This window comes from Zeugodacus cucurbitae, chromosome 4, assembly GCF_028554725.1.
Source record: "Zeugodacus cucurbitae isolate PBARC_wt_2022May chromosome 4, idZeuCucr1.2, whole genome shotgun sequence".
NCBI classification, from domain to species: domain Eukaryota; kingdom Metazoa; phylum Arthropoda; class Insecta; order Diptera; family Tephritidae; genus Zeugodacus; species Zeugodacus cucurbitae.
Genome location: NC_071669.1, coordinates 25,394,728 through 25,413,162, shown reverse-complemented (window position 1 = coordinate 25,413,162; position 18,435 = coordinate 25,394,728). Strand labels below are relative to the sequence as shown.

The window sequence follows — 18,435 nt, the reverse complement described above, 5'->3', positions numbered from 1 at the left end:
TTTCTAAAAATCGTCGAAATCGGTCCATAAGTTTTCAAGACCCTATATATCGAATATGAGGACCTCAGTGCTTCTAACAAATTTTTTACCGAAAATATAGGTAGTCTTTCAAATATTTTGAAGAAATTCAGAGGGAATATGCTTCTTCTGTGGCAAAAATTAGTGAAATCGGGTCATAATTTCATCTATCTCCCATGTACTTAATATTAGGGTTTTCAAATCTTGAAATAAATGTTTCTTTCTTTACTTATTTGCACTCTCGAGAAGAATATTCTGTAAAATCCATTAGAATAATGAAAATCATTTTATCTAGTATAGGAGGGCTGGAGTAATTCCTGGCCTTATTTCAGCCATTTTCGCCACTAAATTACATCCAAGATTATACGTTCACTTAATTATATCATATCGTCATATCGTTCATTTACTTGAATAGTGTCACAACTCAAAAAACACGATTTTTGAGTTGAGTATGCAGAAATGTGCGCAATTTCAGCGTCCATATTGTATAAAAATTAAACTTGTTATGTTGCAAAATTTTTTAACCACAATAACGACACTTCTCAGTTGTGCCAGAATTAGTTATACTTTTTTTTACGAAACAACGACATATTTTGTGTTACAACACATATTGTCATAAGATGAAGTTGGTTTTCTTTTCAGAAAGAACGACATATTTTGTGTTGGAATGATATTGGTGAAAATTAATTAAATTTTCCATATTTCTTTTTTTCAGCAAAAACGACACATTTGACTTATGACGGCGAAATTGATTTATATTTTTCACAAATAACGACATAATTCAAAATAGATCACGTTTATGCCCAAGAAAAAACATTAATGCACTCTATTTGGTCGATTTATGCTCAACATTGTATTTAAAATATTACAGGCCAATAGATTTGTTAATAAACTGATGGAATTTTTCTATATTTGCTAAATAAGAGACAATTGAAAACTTTAAATCGAGTTGTGACACTATTCAAGTAAATGAGCGATATATTGAATGTTTGAGAAATATACCGATATTTGCGCTAAAAAAAAACACTCTATCCTATAGACACAGGCTATAGTCCGATATCTACTATTAGATGAGCGATGTCACACATCCAATACAGTACTCGTGTTAAAGTTTTATTCCGATATCTTCACAGGTTCTTGAGTTTTGACGAAAAAGTAGGTGACCCACCGCTCACTTCTTTATGGCAATTTCAGTACATCTACATATGTATTTGCTTCTTGTTAGTACTTCAGGTGTTCTTCCTTAGTCAGTTTAGTAGTTTTCAACAAAACATTTGTATGGGGGATGAGCGTGATTATTATCCGAGTGCACCCATTTTCACAGCATACAATTAAGTATCAAAGGGCATTAGTAAGTCGCTTGCAATTTGTTCGATATATACATAAAACTTTCTAGTAATCGGGGCCATGTCCACTTCCCCAAAAAATTCTATTACTAGATGTCATAGTTATAGCATTTAAAAATTTTTCACTTAACGGCATTTTATTTATTTTAATCTAATTATTATCAACTTAAATGCTTTCTCAAAATTCTTTTTCGAAGATTGTCTAAAACGATATTTGAATTCTCTAGGTTTTTCTTCTTATATGTATTATTGGAGAGGAGCGCCATCCGTCATGATTTCTGAAATTAAGTTAATTTTTGGTTCATTGATATGGTCTAAGTTGTAACAAACCTTTGTCACCCGCTTTTAGTTTTTTTTACTCGTTTGTGTAATATATGTAACCATTACACAATTGAGTGTGTACTTTGTGTTGGATTATTTCATAATTCACTTTCTCATTTCAAATACTCTTTAAATATCTTAAACCCTACACTTAAGAATCTTATACTCACTCATTTATTTGTTCAAACTATTAAGTGTTCTTAAGAGATAAGATTAGTTCATGCTTAGGATGTTCCCGAAGTAATGAAGTAATGTTTTATTTTCATAAGTTACCTTGATTTAAAAGAAATGTTGCAAATTTTTGAGACTAAACTTATACAACACGTTTTAAGGATAAAGATTTAAGGGCATGCACCTGGAATGTCCGGACCCTTAATTGGGAAGGTGCTTCTGCCCAGCTGGTTGATGTCCTCATACAACTAAAGGCTGACATCAGCGCCGTCCAAGAAGTGCGATGGACGGGACAAGGACGGAAGAAGGTGGGTCCTTGTGACATCTACTACAGCGGCCATATAAAGGAGCGCAAATTTGGTGTTGGATTTGTGGTGGGAGAGAGACTACGTCGCAGAGTCCTGGCATTCACCCCGGTGGATGAACGTCTAGCCACAATCCGCATAAAAGCGAGGTTCTTCAACATATCGCTGATTTGCGCCCACGCCCCAACGGAAGAGAAAGACGATGTGACCAAAGACGCTTTCTATGAGCGCCTAGAACGCACCTATGAGCGCTACCCCGCCACGATGTCAAAATCGTGCTTGGCGATTTTAACGCCAGGGTGGGTAAAGAAGGTGTCTTTGGCACAACAGTCGGAAAATTCAGCCTCCATGACGAAACATCGCCAAACGGCCTGAGGCTGATCGACTTCGCTGGGGCCCGAAATATGGTTGTCTGTAGTACCAGATTCCAGCATAAAAAAAATTCATCAAGCAACGTGGCTGTCCCCTGATCGAAACACGCGCAATCAAATCGATCACGTTGTGATAGACGGAAGACATGTCTCCAGTGTTTTAGACGTGCGTACGCTCCGAGGACCAAACATTGACTCGGACCATTATCTAGTAGCAGCAAAGATACGCACTCGCCTCTGTGCAGCAAAGAACGCCCGTCAACAAACACAAGGAAGGTTCGACGTCGAAAAGCTGCAATCACAACCGACAGCCGAACGATTTTCTACTCGACTTGCACTCCTGCTCTCTGAGAGCACTCATCAGCATCTCGATATAAGGGAGCTGTGGAACGGCATCTCAAACTCATTGCATACCGCTGCAGCCGAAACAATTGGTCTCCGGCAACGCCAAAAAGCCAGTTGGTATGATGAGAATTGTCGTTCCGCAGTGGAGAGAAAACAGACTGCCTACCTCGCAACGTTGCGATCGACCACAACACGTTCGGGGTGGGATAGATATCGAGAACTAAAGAGGGAAGCGAGACGCATTTGCAGACGTAAAAAGAAAGAGGCCGAAATGCGTGAGTATGAAAAGCTTGAAAAGCTGGCCGACATGGGTAATGCTCGAAAATTTTATGAAAAGATGAGGCGATTTACAGAAGGTTTCAAGACAGGAGCATTATCATGTAGGGACCGAGGAGGTAATCTGGTAACGGATGTCCAGAGCATACTGGGATTATGGAGGGAACACTTCTCCGACCTGCTCAATGGCAGTGAAAGTACAACACCAGGAGATGGCGAACCCGATTCCCCAATCGATGACGATGGAATAGATGTTCCATTACCCGACCATGAAGAAATTCGAATAGCAATTACCCGCTTGAAGAACAACAAAGCGGCGGGGGCCGATGGATTACCGGCCGAGCTATTCAAATACGGCGGCGAAGAACTGATAAGGTGCATGCATCAGCTTCTTTGTAGAATATGGTCGGAAGAAAGCATGCCTGACGATTGGAATCTTGGTGTGCTCTGCCCAATCCATAAGAAGGGAGACCCCACAATCTGCGCCAACTACCGTGGTATAAGTCTCCTCAATATCGCATATAAGGTTTTGTCGAGCGTATTGTGTGAAAGACTAAAGCCCACCGTCAACGAACTGATTGGACCTTATCAGTGTGGCTTTAGACCTGGAAAATCTACAATGGACCAGATATTCACCATGCGCCAAATCTTGGAAAAGACCCGAGAGAGAAGAATCGATACTCACCATCTTTTTATCGATTTTAAAGCTGCCTTCGATAGCACGACAAGGAGCTGCCTTTATGCCGCGATGTCTGAATTTGGTATTCCTGCAAAACTAATACGGCTATGTAAGCTGACGTTGAGCAACACCAAAAGCTCCGTCAGGATCGGGAAGGACCTCTCCGAGCCGTTCGATACCAAACGAAGCTTCAGACAGGGTGACTCATTATCGTGCGACTTCTTCAATCTATTGCTTGAAAAAATAATACGAGCTGCAGAACTAAATAGAGAGGGTACAATCTTCTACAAGAGTGTACAGCTCCTGGCGTATGCCGATGATATTGATATCATCGGTAGCAACAACCGCGCCGTTTGTTCTGCGTTTTCCAGACTAGATAAAGAAGCGAAGCGTATGGGTCTGGTGGTGAATGAGCACAAGACGAAATATCTCCTGTCATCAAACAAACAGTCAGCGCACTCGCGTCTTGGCTCCCACGTCACTGTTGACAGTCATAACTTTGAAGTTGTAGATAATTTCGTTTATCTGGGAACCAGCATTAACAACACCAATAATGTCAGCCTTGAAATCCAACGCAGAATCACTCTTGCCAACAGGTGCTACTTTGGACTGAGTAGGCAATTGAAAAGTAAAGTCCTCTCTCGACGAACCAAAATCAAACTCTATAAGTCGCTCATTATTCCCGTCCTGATGTATGGCGCTCAAGCGTGGACGATGACAACATCCGATGAGACGACTCTTGGGGTTTTCGAGAGAAAGGTTTTGCGTAAGACTTATGGTCCTCTAAACATTGGCAACGGCGAATACCGCAGACGATGGAACGATGAGCTGTACGATTTATACGACGACATTGACATAGTTCAGCGAATAAAAAGACAGCGGCTACGCTGGCTAGGTCATGTTGTACGGATGGAAGAAAACACTCCAGCTCTGAAAGTATTCGATGCAGTACCCGCTGGAGGAAGCCGCGGAAGAGGACGACCTCCACTCCGGTGGAAAGACCAAGTGCAAAGTGACCTGGCTTCACTTGGTGTTTCCAGTTGGCGCCAAAAAGCAAAAAGGAGGAATGAGTGGCGCGCTCTGGTGGATTCGGCTATAATCGCTTAAAGCGGTTCCTACGCCAAATATATATATATATATATATATACAAAAGTGTTGGAAAGTGTTTTCCAATGATTTAGTACCTCAAAGATTAAAAACAAGTAAGATTAAAGAAAACAAACATTTATTAAATTAAATTAAAGAAGAAAAACATTAAGATCTCTCGTAAAATGCTCCGAAATTATATTCATGAGATAATCTTCAAGTTGCATGAGTTCTACGGATTGAGGGCCAGAACACTGCGACAAGAGACTTTCTGGCAACGCACAATAGTAACTGTAATTAAGTGCAAAGAATTTAGAGAAATTAAAAAGAGCTATTTTTGAAGATTGAATCACTTACGTTCACAGATTGCGCGCACCAAACCGCAACGGGTCACATCGCGCCAATCGGAACCAATTAAGGTTCGGCATTGTATGTTAAAAGCGGTCAAGCTCTCTTCTGGGTTTGGAGTGGGTCTGCTGCCTTCGGTGTCCAGGCAGCGCCTTAACATGTTCGCACAAATCTCACGATCCTGATCCGTGTTACAGGCTTCTGTGGTGATCAGAAAAAACACTGTTGACAAGAGAAAGAAAGATGAAGTTAAAACTTTTGCTCCAAAAGTGTGAACCGAGAGACCAAAATTCACCTAAGAAAGACAGCACTAAAAATTGTGTTTTCATTTTGAATATCCGTTTAAGAATGCCTCGGATAAATGCGCTATTTATTTAAATATATTTTCCAATTTGATTGGAACTTTTTTTGATTATTTTTTAAGCGATTTGGATCACAGCTGTTTCCTTTTGCTGCCGTAAAAATATTTTACATTGTTTTAATGGGACTCCAACTTTTGTACTCGAATATATGCATTTATAAGCATTGTTGTCATTTCCTCACACTCTCTTCCCATGCATCTGGCGCTTTTGTCTTATATTGAAGGTTACGAATTGAATGGAAAGTTCTAGACTATATATTCAGTGTTGAAGGTTATAGTATAGGCTAGACAGTATGTCAGGTAAAACTAGGCCATTTAAAACTTTTGACAGCACTATAATATTATATTTTATATTAAAGACGAATGATGAACATTGATTTCCTCACAAAGCTCCAAGAGAGCAGATAATATGTCAAGATCTATCTATAAAAAAACACAAACAGTATAATATTACCTTAATTAGTTTCCTGTTATCACAAAAAGAACTTAAGAGAGGATTTTCAAAGTATTAATTAAGTCATATCAAAAGAAATCTAGCTAAAGTAAAGCCCAAAAGTAAGGATTGAAGACGATGTGATGCCTTGGAAACTCTTATACAGGTTATTTATATATTGTATTAAGAAAGAAAAACATATTGTATCTAAGATTGCCAAACTACATCCATTTCTCAAAAGATTCAAATTTCATTACTACAATTAAGCTACATAAGTCAAAGCTAAAACAAGTAAGGAAGGGCTAAGTTCGGGTATAACCGAACATTTTATACTCTCGCAATTTATTTTTTTGACTTTATTTATATTATATAATACACAATTTGGCCCACATATTCGTCATATATCTATACTAATATTATAAAGGTGAAGAGTTTGTTTGTTTGTTTGAACGCGCTAATCTCCGAAACTACTGGTTCGAATTGATCACGCTGCGACAGAAACAGTGGTAAATGTGTAAAAAACGGGGGAAATTATTTATCTTTGAGGGCTTCCGTTCCTTGCGCTTCGAAAGCGGTTCAAGATACACAAAAGTTATGTATGAAAGAATTATTTCTCTTTTAATTATCTAAAAAAAAGTCCGTGAGTACCGTTTTTGTGATAACTAATTTGGTCGAAATTATTTGTTAGAGTTGTATTAAAATAATAATATTAATCTTTATCCAAATAAATGTGTTGTTGGTTAAGAGTATTTAATTCTGAATAAAATTGTTTTTGACGACACTTAATTTCAACGAACAACTCGCCGCCACAAGTATGATGACTTAATCTAAGCGACTTAAAGTCAACTTCCTGAAGATTTGTGTTCATACACATCGATCGATCATGCTGAAAATGAAGACGAAGCTGTGAATTATCCAGTGAAATTTCTAAATTCCTGTAATAGTTGCAAGAATTTTTTACTTACAAGGGGGCAGAATGCTTGATTCCAAGAATTTCTTTGAGTTCCAATGATTTGCCATTTCAGTTCAAACGTATTCAGTTTACAATGAGACTTGCATTTGGGATGACAATCAACAGGTCTCAAAGACAGTCGCTGGAGGTGTGTGGCATAAATTTCATTCACGAGTTGAAAAAATCATCTTCTCTGTACATTTACGCACCGGAACAGAAAACAAAAAATTTTGTTTATTAAGCTGCGCTACATTGAAAAAAAAAAATTAGAAAAATCGCAAATAAATGTTTTCCAACACTATACAAATTCAACTTTGTTTTCAAAACAAATAATTTCACGCAGTGCAACGACTGCGGAGTCAGCTAGTATTGTATAAAGTCCATTGAAAGTTGGAAACCGTAATATTAGACTAGAAGCACCGAGGTCCTCGTGTTCGATATATGGGGCCTTAAAAATCTATGGTCCGATTTAGGCGATTTTTAGAATGGGGCTGCCACACTATAAACATAGTATTTGTGCAAAGTTCTGCACCGATATCTTCACTAGTGCTTACTTTATATATTGTAATGTAAACGATTCAGATCGTCTTCAAAATTCTGGTATATAGGAAGTAGGCGTGGTTGTGAAGCGATTTGGCCTATTTTACAACATATCATTGGGGTGTAAGGAAACTATTACAAACCAAGTTTCATTGAAATCGGTCGAGTAGTTCCTGAGATATGGTTTTTAACCCATAAATGGGCGACGCCACGCCCATTTTCCATTTTGTAAAAAAGTCTGCCATTTCTTATGTGAAATTTAGTGTTTCTGATGTTTTTCGTTAGTTAGTTAACGCACTTTTAGTAATTTTCAACCTAACCTTTGTATGGGAGGTGGGCGTGGTTATTACCCGATTTTTTCATTCATTTTTGGACTGTACTAAGAAGTGTCTAAACAAAACGACTGCAGAAAGTTTGGTTTATATAGCTCTATTGGTTTCCGAGATATGTACAAAAAACCAATTTGAGGGCGGGACCACGGCCACCTCCCCAAAGATTTTACATCCAAATGTGCCCCTTCCTAATGGGATCCTATGTTCCAAATTTTATTTTCATAACTTTATTTATGGCTTAGTTATGACACTGTATAGGTTTTCGGTTTCCGCCATTTTGTGGGCGTGGCAGTGGAACGATTTTGCCCATTTTCGAAAGTAACCTCCTCAGGGTGCCAAGGAACATGTGTTCCAAGTTTCATTAAGATATCTTAATTTTTACTCAAGTTATCGCTTGCACGGACAGACGGACAGACGGACGGACGGACAGACGGATGGACGGACAGACGGATGGACAGACATCCGGATTTCAAATCCACTCGTCATCCTGATCATATATGTATATATAACCCCATATCTAACTCTTTTATTTCTTGGTGACACAAACAACCGTTATGTGAACAAAACTATTATACAGGTATTGGTAAAACGATTTTATAATAGTTTTATGGGGACTAGACGAAGGTCTAGACCGATTTCATCACTGCAAGTATATTGCCATCGGAAAGGTCTACACTCAAGAACCAACAATTTGAGCCACATAACATAAAGACCCCGATTCTAATTTCTAATATTAATACTTAGGTTCATTATTAGAATAAAAAGTTGTAAAGTGAACGAATCAAATAGTGAAAGAAACTCGGATATAACGACAGGAATTGAGACAATATTGAAAAATTATCTCTTTCAAGTGGAATTAATCTATTTCTATTTGGTGAAGCGAGTATATTTGCTTATGCCAGTTATTCGTTTGGAAGGTTTTGGGAAGTGTTTTTGTTTTGCGATTTTGTCGTATTATTTGGAGAGAAATAAGCACCATGGTAACATTTGAAGGTGCTTCTTATGATATTCGAAAGATACTAAATATTATGGATCTGTACACGCTGGTTTCGTGTATACCGCTTTTTTTAAGAAGAAATCTTACATACATAGATACCGTCAAACTAGACCGCTGTTAGGCATTTCTTCAGAGGACCAAGCTCAGCCAAAGTTGGCTCTTCAAGATCAACTACTTCTACTTCTGCGGACCATATTTTCACCTTACTCCATAAGTGTTTAAATTTTATCACGTAGTGCACAATATTTACTGGGGTCACTCCGTTTATAAGAGCCATTCATATATACTCTTCAGTCTTTCTTCGTTCCGCTGTTCTTTTGTGAGTTGTCATCCAGTATCTCTGAACTTTCCGTAAACTCTTTTGATTTCCATTGTAATTATATCTGGCGGCATGATGTCCGCTATGACTTCAAGCGGTACTGTGAGGAATGCCGTTATAACCCTGATTGCACTTAAGGGAATTACAGATCTTGCTCCCATTGTACATGATTTATTATTGTTTTTGTTTTTTTATAGAACCAAGAAATGTACGGACTTTATGAAAATATCAGCACAGTTTAACTCATTGAAAACCAGCAGCTGATGTCGTCCGAAACTCTTCACAGGACAGTCAAGCCTACGTAACCGGAATGGTACCGCAATTATACCCCTACAAGGACGGTCAAATCGGTGTCATTCTTCAAAGATATTTTCTCAACCACAATAACAATAGCTTCGTCCAGATGCATGCTCTTTAGATCAAGAAGTATTCAGATTGTGTTGGACTGATTAATAACTGTCTTTAGGATCTTGGGCACTATGATAAACGGCTATATTATGAATACTTCACAAAATACGCTTGCATATTTATTTGTAATTACGACTTAGCATATGCGAAGCTTTATTATTAGCCTTACAATTTATTTAACCTCAAATTTTCGGCAATAGAAGCAAAACCCAATCTAATTATATTTCAACCCTCTCAGCAAATATACGAAATACTACAGTAACCCCGGAATGCCACCATCCACCACCGACAGCACCACTATCCCATTTGCACTTGTCATCTATCAAAAATGCTAATCCGCGCGTAATGTGCGAAAAGTCTATAGAAATGCAACCAAAGCTGTGAGCCCCAGAATTACGGTGCCACCCACCCGACACAGCGATGCACAGCGCCGTGTCAGCGGTAGAAGAATGTAAAGATCCCTGATCCGTAAATTATGCGTGTACAATTCGAATTTCAATACAAAACACACTCCCCGCACAACGCCGGTGGTTCGGGGTGGAATTGCGGATGGTTTTAATGAAATTTTTTAAAGCACAACATACCAATATACCGTTATATACCGTTATATACATACACACCATCAGGGCCGTCATATTTTAAAATAGCATAGCATAGCGCTTGCTGTCCAAGCGTTGGAACAATGAGCGTCGCCGCCGTTGGACTCGCATTTGAATGCCGAGGCGCGTGTGTAGCTTTGTGCGACCTGGCATTTTCTGGTGAATTGCAACACTTGTCGCGCATATTATGGAACTGCACATAGTGTTCTATAGTCACGTATTTATATTGCTTGCCGTACATGTACATACAACCCCCTCCGCTAACCTCACTTTCCCTTACCACACGATTGGTAACTCAGCGTTGCCTGCGAGTTGGGGTTGTTTGGTGAATTTTTCATTCCATTTCGAGGTTTTACGAAAAATGAAAATTTTGTCACAGACGGTGGCGTGAAATTTCGGAACGAATTCTAAAATGGAATTTTTGAAATCGCTGGTAAAGTTTGTTTTTATGCACTTAGAAGTTATTGGAATTTGTTTGGGACAAATGCCTTTGGTGGGTGGAGGAACTTGAGACATGCACGAACATGTGTTTTCATTGTAAAGTACACATTTTTCTACATTTATGACATTTTTCAAGTATCTCAGAAAGGGAGGAATATGGTATAATGGATATTAATTTCAATAATGAAATACGAAAAATATATGTATGTGTGTATGCATTTGAATTTAGTGTATGACGCAATATTGGGATGAACCTTATATTCGAATATGTTTAATACCTCTAGATTAGATCTGTGATTGTGGTTCTTGAGATATTTAACAAGAAAAAAGAACAATCTCACAAGTTTGAACATATGCACAATGTTTTAAATATTACGAGATATTTTGAAACGTATTCTAATTCCTTATAAGGTTTGGCTTTTATCGGTATCTGAAGGCTTCAGTGCGGTACTTCAATCCACTAAACCTAACCTATTCCCAACTCATGAGTAATCAACGGTTTGACCATATTATACACTATGATTAATAATTTGGTACGGATTGACAGACGACAAATGCCCGACATTTATTTCCTTTGTCATAATTAATTTAACAGAGAATTTACACAAGATTAAATCCATTATCAAATTATCGACTAGTATAGATTTAGCGGGGTTCTACGGGTAGTAAGGAATTAGGTTTAATAGAGAACTGACACCTGATTACAATAAAATCGATTTCAAACTTTGACGCCATTGTTGCCACACTGTTATAATAACGGAAATTTTAGTTTTGGTAAGAGGCACCAATAGATGGTATCATCATGCGAATTGCTCTATTTTTACTCTCTTCTATTTGCGATAAGATAAAAAATTGTAAATTTAAGTTACTATTTCTAACGTGTCCGTACAGTATTCCTTAATTATTGGGTTCAGTATTATCACTAAGACTTCCCGTATCATCTATAATACTTCAGTTCTCGTACCGAAAAAATTCATGTAGATCGTATCCTACTATTCGAAGTTATCAGCAAGAGAAATACAAGAGACTGGTTAGTATTCAATTGAAGAGAATTTTTCTTTTTAAGAAATTGGTCCATGGTTTATTCACTGTCAAATTTAAGACTTATAAAACCATAGATTTGAATCTGGTACAGAATAACCTTTGTAATTACTTAATTTGGATGTAGTACAACGTCCGCTGAGAGAATGCAAGAAAAAAATATTTAAAATTTATTCAAGAAACAGTTTAGATGAACTAAAGTGGTATAAAAAATTAATCATTATCAATCAGAAATGCAGGTCTGACGAACAGAAGTCTGACACTTAATATTACACAAATCAGGATTTAAGTTAATATTTATTTTATTATTATATTTTTGTTGTGATTAATAAACTTTTCTTTCTTTCTTCTATACAAATTGCAAAAGGGGGAATATTTACAAAAAAAGTGTATAACAAATAGGCATATTATTAAAGTTTCGTGTCAAAATGAGATATTCTGTTTTTTTAGAATTCTGTAGCTCTAAATGTCAAATTGTGTAGTTAGAACAATGTAATATCATATTAATTCCTAAATACAAATACTATTTCCCAGTAGAGATGGATATGTCCATTATAACGTTTTCTTATTTTGTGAAAAAAGTTAAGACGTAGATATCTTCTTTGGAAAATACACTCCTTAAATATTCTTCTGATTATAGTTTCTCAATGCACAGGATTAGTTTCAATGATAGTTTGAGTATATAAAATATACAAATTGTATTGAATTTTAGATGTTAATATAAGACCTATTTGAAATCGTTATATATACGAGAGAGAACTGGATGAAATATGAAAATTAACTTGTAGAAAAAAGTGGAAGATTCAGATTTACTTTATGTTTCTACCGTTTATTTATTTTACTATTTTTAAAATTTTTGGTAAACCACCACTGTCGTCTATATTGAAAGTTTTGTACACAATCAAAAGCTGCTAACGAGACTAAATTCATTCAAAGCAATACACCTTTACATTAAACTACGAAGGAGATCCATTCCAATCTCCCAAAGCCAGGTGTTAGATTTGGACGCAACGTTTACCTTTCACCTTTCACCTTTTTTGTTTTTTTTTTTTCTCTTTTTGCGAATTACTTTCTCTGTTAACATATTTACTTAGACAACCTTTGGCAATTTTGTCATTTGCACACATTTTATGCAAACACAGCTCGTTTAAAAGCAAACTGTCTCGTCAACCTTCCAATTGCGGGCAACCCACTCACTCACAGCCTTGGAAGTTTTCTCTGCGTTTCTATAAGCTTGCAAAGGGCAAACTTTGACGCCATTTTGTTAGCTCTTCTTATTCACATATGCAACTCGATGTGCTTTTTTACTCTGCCACACGACAACTGCTGATTGATGAAGGTCACACATCCTGCCGTTTATGTGCTGCTCTTCTCTTCGAAGACCTCAGCTGCGCAGAATAGACGTCCGATTGCTCTACAAAAAACTAACGGTGCCCATCTTTGCTGTCAAATATAAATTGTCAGCTAACTAATCAGAAACTGTTGACATTTTCATATGTCAAAGTGGAAACGGTAACTTTATTAACAACACATTATTAAATATATACTTATTTAAAGTTTTTATCGCAAAAGCTGGCAGCTTGACTTTTGACAGCTTTGCTTGTACGATGGTCCTCTTTGTTGAAGAGAGTGCCTTCTATGCGCATTCCTCATTGACAGCACTTTTGCCACCTTCCTTAGGCGGTTATCAAGATCTCTGACATGTGTCAGTGCCGTCGATTTGTGCGCGTGTTACCATATCCTCACCAGCTTCGTTGTCGGTGGCAATGCCAACACGGTGCCATAGCGGAAGCGAGATTTTGTCGTAACAAGTGTCATAAGTAACCGGGGTGTTCGTACTTATTTTGGTGCATGCAAACATTTCCCGAAATCTATTCCCTTCCGTTCGGTAATGAGAAGTGTGTGCTTCCAGCGTGGTAGTTGGAGAATTCTATTATCCTGTTGGCACGTGTCTCATTATCGAAATTTGAACTAGGACTGTGGAAGTGCGGTTTGATGGAACGGGATGTGACTACATAGCATGTATATGTCTTCCATGTGTCCAGGATAATTATACCAGTTTATCTGATTTTGTTGCCATTAACGAGAATAAAAATTAATTTTCAGAGAAAAAGTTGGAGAGCAGGTTTATATAAAAGAAGAATGTTAAAAATCCTAATAGTTGTTGTCGATCTTTGGAGAGCCAGATACATTTCCAACTAAATTTTTGGTTTTGAAACTCTCAAACATTCGTTATTGGCCTGGATATGAACCGCTGGCCGCATGGGACCACACGAACCGCTTATATCCAGGCTTGAGTTCATATGTAATAGCATGCAACAAACTCGCCAAAATATTAATATTACTTCAGTTCTTTCAGATAATCATAGTTCATATAGACCTGATCTAACAAGATCAATAAGGTTCACTTTGGCATTCCATCTTTAACAATTTCTCAAGAAACACTCGAGTTTAAATAGCGGCAGACTTTTGATTGGAAGCACTGCCAAATGGATTCTATCCTAAGTGTTCTCTGCTCTACACACGAAAAAAGGAGCAGTGAATCATGACAGGCAATAAGACTACTGGCAATCCTCAAATTTATAGTTGAAGAATGGCAACTAGCGCTGGCAAGCTCTAGACTAACTAATCACTCGGCCCAGACGGGAGCCCAGCAGAAATACTTACAAAATCACCACAGAACGAACGATAGTGCTTGCAGTTTTGCGAAGCTATCTCAGTAATAAGAAACTGTTATACCAGGCAAGAGAGGGTCAAGACAAACGGTTACGTCAGGAGCAGCTCAAGGAACCATTTTGGGACCAGACTTTGGAAATTTGCTATGACGATATACTAAGACTTGAAATGTCAGAGGAATCATATATAATGGGCTACGCAGACAACATCACAGATCAGTGTTTGAGACACAGAATTAGCCCGAAGAGAGCTGAATCAAGTCATGATACGGACGCAAATATGGCTTGACTCACACAATGCTAGTGCTAACAAATGGATAAAACTGGGTGTAAGATTGGTCAGAATAACAAGACCGCCATTGAACAACTAAATATAGATTCTATATAAGCTTGGTAACGAAGATGGGGAAATGAGAGCCGGGCAGATGGATGACCACATCTATAAATGATATTAACATATTGACAAACCGTAAATTTGGAGAAGCCGACTCCTACATCGGAGAATCGGTCTTAGATGATCGATTGGTCTAAACTTTCCGAAATTTTAATGGAAAATAAATTTCTATTATATATTAATGAAAAATAAAAGTAAGTTTAATTTTTTTTATAATTAAAAGATGCTTCGTCACATATGAACCTAGTAACACGATCTTTACTATTGTGCAGCTTGTAGCAATTTATGACATTGTATAATTCCCGCCATGTAAGGTTATTGGCAAAATAATGAGCTTCACATAAAATTTACATTTATATTAAAAATACCAGCACTACCACAATGTCTACACATGTATTGTTCAATCACTCATACGCGCCCGTTATCCTCAACAGTTTTTCGGTGAAGATGGGGAAGCATGCAACGCGGTAAGCCAGTCATATCCTCCCCCACAACTAAAGCCGCAGATTATTTGGGTTTAATTACGCCTCATATATCAATGCATCCAACGCCCTAAGCCAGCGTCACAACGTCTGTTTTATGACGCGCCCCCCAAAAACCCGCCGAAGTGCTGCATATTGCGATGCAGTCTAGGTGGTAAGGGACAACAGCATTCGCCACACTTCGAAAAAGTAACGACACAACACGCTCTATACACCCTTCGCCCCAAATCAGGCACTTGCACTTGCTTCTCGAACAATATTTGTTCGATCGGGGGGAGGAACGCTGGGACTTCCGTATAATTTCTCTTTGATTGCAATTACTTCGCAGTGTTGCTCGAACACTCACACACGCACACGTACGATGTGTGTTTGATTTGTGGGGGTGGTTGGCGGCGAGTAGTCAGGCGTAAGTGTTGCCAATCGCTCGCCGACTTGCATGAGCTGGGTTTCAATGAATTACTTACGCTATTGCTGTTGTTGTTGCCATTCGCCATTTATTTTCTGTTGCAATATTGCAATATTTCCATCCTCCGTCGTCCACTTTAGCCGTGGCCAAGTTGTGCAGAATTATTAGTTTTTATTTCTTTTATAGCCACAGCATTCGCATCGGCTGAGCAGATCGCGCGTGGGCGTGGAGGGGGGTAAACAGCAATGAAGTGGCTCATGCCAATATTTTGAAATTTGTGGTGGCAGGGCTGCGGTGTCGTTGACGTCTGTGGCAGTTGTTTTTAATTTTGTAAGTGCCTGCTTGCCGCAATATTTGCCTTTGGTCGTTTCATGCGTTTATGATGTTATTGCTATGGGGACGAAACGAAATAAAGACGCGGCTTGCGCGCATACAAATATGAGAAACGCAATGTGCTGTGGTCCATAAAAGGGTTTGTGGCTGATGCCATATTTTTGGTGAACTGACAAATAAAGTAATTTGTAATATGACAGCTTTGGCAACCGGGGAAGGCGTTGAAGTGGAAATTTATGAAATTAGCTTAGGGAATTAAAACAAGGGGGTTTGCGTAGTTTGTTACCGAAATAAAGGAAATAAATTCAAATACTTGCTTATATCAATGCACAATTTTATTTTTTTTCTAAAAAAGTACTAAATCATTATTTTAGATTCATAAAGATTCCTATAAGGGATAAACAACGCAAGCCGCCATATTCTCCAAAACAGGAATGGAGAGCAAATAAATAATAATATATCAGAGGAGGAAATCACAGATGTTTAATAGTGACTGGATTTGCCGAAATTTGTTTATAGTGATAGTTGATCCTACGCGTACATAGGAGGCTCTCACGAAATTCTGCAAGTTTGCAATGAGTATGTTTTAAAATATTATATATAAATCAGACCTTAAGAGGTGTAATATGATAACTTCAGCATTAGCAAGGATATTCATGAAATATATTACACTTATGTAGTAATCTCTTGGTGTGATAGCGATCATATAAGAAAAGGCCCACAAAGAAGGTCTTCATAATCACAGTTCTAACCCCACATAACGAAATAGTTTCCGTTGCCACTATTTACTTAATTTGAGTGTCGGATGGGATTCGTGAAGACTTAACATAACCGTCTTCTTACAGACCAATAAGTATCTTACGCTGCCTTTCTAAAATCTTTGAAAAAGTGTTATTATCAAAAATGTCTCCTTTCCACCACGAGAATAATATAATACCAACACACCAATTGGTGCAAAGCCTGGTACTGCAGAACTAGTAAATATAATTACTAACGAAATTAGGAAAGCTTTCGAGAGCAGAGAGGACTTTTTCTGGATGTATGTAGCTCGATAAGCTCTGGCATGAATACATTTTATGGAAGATCAAAATAAGATAAAACGACAAGTCCTCTCTGCTCTTCAAAGCTTTCCTAATTTTGAATTGTAAAAAAAATTGGGGTCATATTTAAGAAACAGTAAATTTACAGTTAAATTAGAATATTTCATATCAAAAAAACGAGCAGGGGAGTGTACTAGGACCAACTCTATCATAATACAAATAAAGCGAACATTCCAACAGCTAAAAACGTTTTGTCATCTACTTTTGCGGATGACACAATTTTAGTGCACCGTATTAAATGCCCCATATAGCCTTGAGAGAGAGCATTTAATTTTTGTCGAAGAATTATTAATGAGAAAACATACGATAGACAACAAAGTCTTGTTATACAATGCGTCATAAAGCAGATTTGTATTTATGGTATTCAACTGTGGGGTACGATCTAGGCAACTAATATTGATATAATACAGAGGTTCCGAACTAGAATGCTTAAAACAATAACGGGTTTATCATGGTAAATACGTAATGAAAATATCCACACAGATCTTGATATCCCTATTGTAAAGAAGGATTAGCCAATGCTTTGGTACATTCTTGCATCAAACACGCTTAAAAAGAAGAGATCTGCCCGCCTGTTATAGAGCAACATTCTATCAAAACAGCTCAACCAAATTTTTGCGCCTGTTTAGTTTTAAATAAATTTCAGATTTTAATACTAATTATTAGACTTTAAACGAACAGTTCAAAAAAGGAAGGAAAAAAACTATTAACTTCAATCACGTATTGGGTAATAAGTAGGATATCTGAGAAATCAGCATTAAATTGTTAAAAATATTTGACTTCTTTTCCATTCTAAAACATTGATAGATTTAAAACTCATATTCGAATTAAGAAAGAAGATTTTTAAAATAGGGAAATGTATGCTAGTTAAAAATCCAAGTTCAACTATTTGAGTCCGAATGAGTCTGTGGTCACATTGGTGTCTGTATCTGGCTACCATCAAAAAATCATTGATGTCCCGACTAAATTGCAATTTTCAGCTTGAATGTTATAATTACTTTTATCTGTATTTATCTTTAAATACCATGTTCCTAATGACGGTCCGTTTAACAATTGATCGTTTACTTAATTTGGGAGTTGCCATCAAATGGCTTATCTTGATATTTTCGTTTCATCTTGACATATTTTGGATGGCGGCCTCTAACAGCAACACCTACACATAACCGCCGCAAGTCAATAGTAGTTTGCTGATTTCTTTTGAAATGGAAAATAAATACATCCTAAAAAGGTTTTATCATTTTGTTCGCCGCTCAATCGATGTCAATTCACAGTTTCTTTGAAGATTTAGCAACACCGCCATATGTGAGTAGGTAGATTTCTGCTCATATGTGTTTGACATTTGAATTCTTCAAGTCG

The 18,435-nt window shown here is 37.5% G+C and overlaps 2 protein-coding genes across 4 annotated transcripts in view; one reads left to right on the top strand and one right to left on the bottom strand.

Annotated features, from left to right (window-relative positions):
• The window catches only part of LOC105215883 (sulfotransferase 1 family member D1), a 524,336-nt gene that overhangs the window by 5,578 nt on the left and 500,323 nt on the right, over positions 1-18,435 (top strand). The window lies entirely within an intron of this gene.
• Positions 5,094-5,705, bottom strand: LOC105215881 (uncharacterized). The gene is made up of 3 exons (XM_011190065.3): positions 5,562-5,705; positions 5,276-5,488; positions 5,094-5,209 (listed from the first exon to the last, which is right to left on the bottom strand). The coding sequence occupies exons 1-3, from the start codon at positions 5,593-5,595 to the stop codon at positions 5,151-5,153; spliced, it is 306 nt and encodes a 101-aa protein (XP_011188367.2). The 5' UTR covers positions 5,596-5,705; the 3' UTR covers positions 5,094-5,150.

Bases quoted from the DNA above. Each gene is read 5' to 3' on its own strand.
- LOC105215881 (XM_011190065.3), bottom strand. From the start codon at position 5,595: ATGAAAACACAATTTTTAGTGCTGTCTTTCTTAG. The intron at 5,489-5,561 runs GTGAATTTTGGT...TCTTGTCAACAG, and splicing joins TTTAGTGCTGTCTTTCTTAG to TGTTTTTTCTGATCACCACA. The intron at 5,210-5,275 runs GTAAGTGATTCA...ACTTAATTACAG, and splicing joins GGTGCGCGCAATCTGTGAAC to TTACTATTGTGCGTTGCCAG.